This window comes from Amphimedon queenslandica, unplaced genomic scaffold, assembly GCF_000090795.2.
Source record: "Amphimedon queenslandica unplaced genomic scaffold, v1.1 AMPQUscaffold_11245, whole genome shotgun sequence".
NCBI classification, from domain to species: Eukaryota; Metazoa; Porifera; class Demospongiae; order Haplosclerida; family Niphatidae; genus Amphimedon; species Amphimedon queenslandica.
This window is the reverse complement of record NW_003548512.1, coordinates 746-4200: the sequence shown is the minus strand read 5'-3', so window position 1 is coordinate 4200 and position 3455 is coordinate 746. Positions and strand designations below refer to the sequence as shown.

Here is a 3455-nt window from a genome sequence, read left to right as displayed (position 1 = left end):
TGCTGTTTTTGATGTAATACATTGGGGGGGACAGAAATCATTGGTTTCATACTGCTGCTTGATTCTGTATGTTTACTTGCCTTAAGAACTGCAATTGCAGATTTCATGTGTTGTTTCACTGCTTCCATTGTGCCGATATCATCACATGCACTCAGTAATGATTCGGTTTCATGCATAAAGCTAGTAATTTCTTTTTTTACCTTTTCAGCATCACTAGTGCTACCAACTGTATTAATCCCTTGGTGTGCCTTTGAAAAGTATTGTCTGTCAAATGGTACAGTGGCTTCAGTGCTCCTCTCCGTATTGCTCATTGATTTCGACTCATCACTTTCTTTCATGTGAATGATGTGGATGTGCTTGCAGACTGTGTAATGTATGCTGGCATCTAGACATGTGCACACATACATATGGATGCATGCATTACACTTCGAACAATGAAGTGGACATTGGCAATTTGACAAGAGTTTTTGAATATAGTAAAATTTACCAGCTGAAGTAAAAGATTGTATTTCCCAAGAGGAATTTTCTTCTGATATGGTAGTGTACAAAGCCTTATTCAGACTCTCTTCAGCAGATGCATGTCGCTTATTAATTTCAGATTTTCTATGAGTCATTTTCCCTTTTTCTGTCTTCTGAATTTGGTCAAAAACCAAATTGCGTGAAAGTCTGAGCAAAGTGAACAATAAACAATCAACGCGTCGGTTTTGTTTTCCCTCCAGGTACACTACTTTAAGTAACCTGTGAAACGACTCTGCAAACATGTTGGTATTTACAATGGTGCCAATTCGAAAGCATGTAGCCCACTCCTCTTTGTGTGGCACATAGTACGTATTAAAATATTCAAAAAATTCATGGTGGTTTTCGTGTAAATAAGACATTAGCTGCTGCAGCTTTAGTATAAAATTACTTTGGTCTGTTTCACGAAGCAAGACACACAAATGGTGATATATCTCTACCCTATTTTGCTGACTGTTCACATGTGTTTGTAGTGATTTTCGCCATGCACGATCAACATGCCAGATACACACCAGTTTTTGAGTGTTATTATGTCCAAATGTACCACACCATGCTGTGAAATATTGTTCAGCACAGTCTGACATAAAATATTTCGGTGTAAGACTACCAACTCTTTCATTTACAACAATCAAAAATTGCATTAGCAACATGCTGTCTTCACGGTTACTAACAGCCCAAGCAACAGGCAGACCAGTGCCATGGTCATCGATGACTAAAATTGATATGAGAAGAAAATTGTACTGAGTTGTACCATGAGTTGCATCCATCATTATTACATTATTACCATATTGCTGCAAAGCATCTTTTTGGAATTCTGTTTGTATAGCCAGAAGGAAGTCATCTTTTGCTAAGTCATTTACACTACCTGTCTGCTCTTTTCCTTGAGGCTTAAACACAATGACAGGATTGTAATGCTTTGCTTTTAATTCCTCTACCCAAGCACATGTGCTTTCATAATCATTACTGTGCTTCATTATACCTTGCAAATTTAGTAAGCGTTTTAAATTATGAATGTCTTGCTTGGAAAGTAACAGCTCAGGTCCACTAGCTCCATCGTTTGACATTCTATCCCTCATATCATCTAAAATTCTGTCAATTGGTACACCTTGCTGTAATTTAGCTGCTATGTTGAGCTTTACGCTTTCTGGAATAGGTAAGTGTGCAATATCTATAGAATGGCTATTGTGAACAGGGTAATACTCCACTGTAACATTCCCTGATATAGTGTCCTGTGTCACTTTCATGTTTGCTATGCAAACATTTCCAATTTTACTAAAACCCTGGCTTTTCAATACGCGTTTACCATCACCCCTTGGTTGATATTTTCCTGATCTGTTGCAATACAACTTCCAACACTTCCTTGACTGATGAAATTGGCTAGATGTGTGCTGCACATAATGTGACTTGCACTTCTTCTCTTCTTCTGACTTCCACTGCTCAAATTCATCTACACTGCTAAAACTGTGAGTTTCGATTGGTATTGTCATGGCATGTTGCTCTTTAAGATGCGTTGTTAGGACTGATATTGAAGCGTATCTAGTGTCAGCAATTGAAACATGCAAATTAACCAAAACTGGCACTTACTTGGCATTGCATATGTGGCAGCAGTTGTTGTAGCTGCTTTCATGCTCTTCATGGTGATCTGTCTTGATGTGTCTTGACAGTCCACTCCGAAAAGCAAAAGTTTTCGGGCAATATGTACATGGAATACGGGAAGTAGTGGACTTCTCTATTGTATCACTTGAGCTTGCCATATGCTGTCACTCTTGGGATGATATGATTATGATAATTATGATGATGATATGATACCTATATTATATAAATAGCTTAGACCATTTAAAATTAAGACAAATGATTTAAAATATTTCTACTGATCACTGAATTGCACATGTTCTATGTGCAAAGACACAAAACTTCAAATCTTAAGATAACTATGATCTTATTTAAAGGAGTTGTAAATTCGGGAAAATAATTTCAACGAACAGATAGGATGCATACTTTCATTATGCAATGGTTGTAAATGTGGCAATTTTTTTAATCTTTGAACTGTGCTTATTAACCCCACTACAGTAATGAACTTGAATGTCACTTATAACAAACCTATTGAACTACAATACTCTAGTTTAACTACACTGATATAGGACCTGCCCTGGCAACTTTTATAGCTCATGCACAACATGCAATTAAATCATTAAAAATTAGTCTATACAGAGTCACAGACAGATCAAGTAAGCCACCTACTTATTAAGATAAAACTTACAGAGGTAATCGTATTGTTTGGGATTGAATATGTTCTTGAATCTATGCTCTCACTCTTAATTGTATAGCTGAGCTACTTGAACTTTCCACGCTATAATTTCGCTAGCGATCGTCCTTGAGGCACGTGTGAACTCACGTGATCAATTTCGGACAGGCCCGTATATTATTGAAACACTTGGCCGTTTTGACTACAGTGAAGTCTGAAAGCTGCAGAGCTCAGTCTTATCCATTTCGTCTTCTAAGTTTTATCTGATGAACGAAGAACCAGACACTTTACCTAGGACACCTACTGAGAAGGGTAAGTATGATTACCACACTTCTAATGGTTGATATGGTCATTGCTTAGTAGCGGGTGCTCTTGACACGTGGACGCCAAATTGTTCTTCTCATCACAGAAATGGTAATAAGATACTGGAATAAAACTTATTCATGGTCTGTTTTAGGTTATTATGATAATGTGGAAGACCACAATTTTGGACTTTTTAAGAAAAATGTTTATATTCCACATTCAAATTTCATGTTCAATTTTGAAGTTGAAGTAATTTCACCTGACTATCCTCAGAGCTCTGGATTTGTGGTAGCCGTAACTGAAGAGGGAAAGGATAATGCTAGGTGAGAACAGTACCATTTTACTATTGGCATGGCTGTGTAGAGTCGAGAATTACATTGTACCGTATATG

The 3455-nt window shown here is 37.2% G+C and overlaps 1 protein-coding gene across 1 annotated transcript in view; it reads right to left on the bottom strand.

Moving 5' to 3' along the window:
- Nucleotides 1-2270, bottom strand: part of LOC100636384 (uncharacterized) — a 5588-nt gene extending 3318 nt beyond the window's left edge. The window contains exons 1-3 of the mRNA XM_003390993.3: nt 2101-2270; nt 488-2052; nt 77-385 (exon numbers count right to left, since the gene is read on the bottom strand). Of these exons, the coding sequence (XP_003391041.3) occupies nt 77-385; nt 488-2052; nt 2101-2270 (2044 nt within the window). The remainder of the gene's footprint in view (nt 1-76; nt 386-487; nt 2053-2100) is intronic.
- Nucleotides 2271-3455: the final 1185 nt, after the last annotated feature.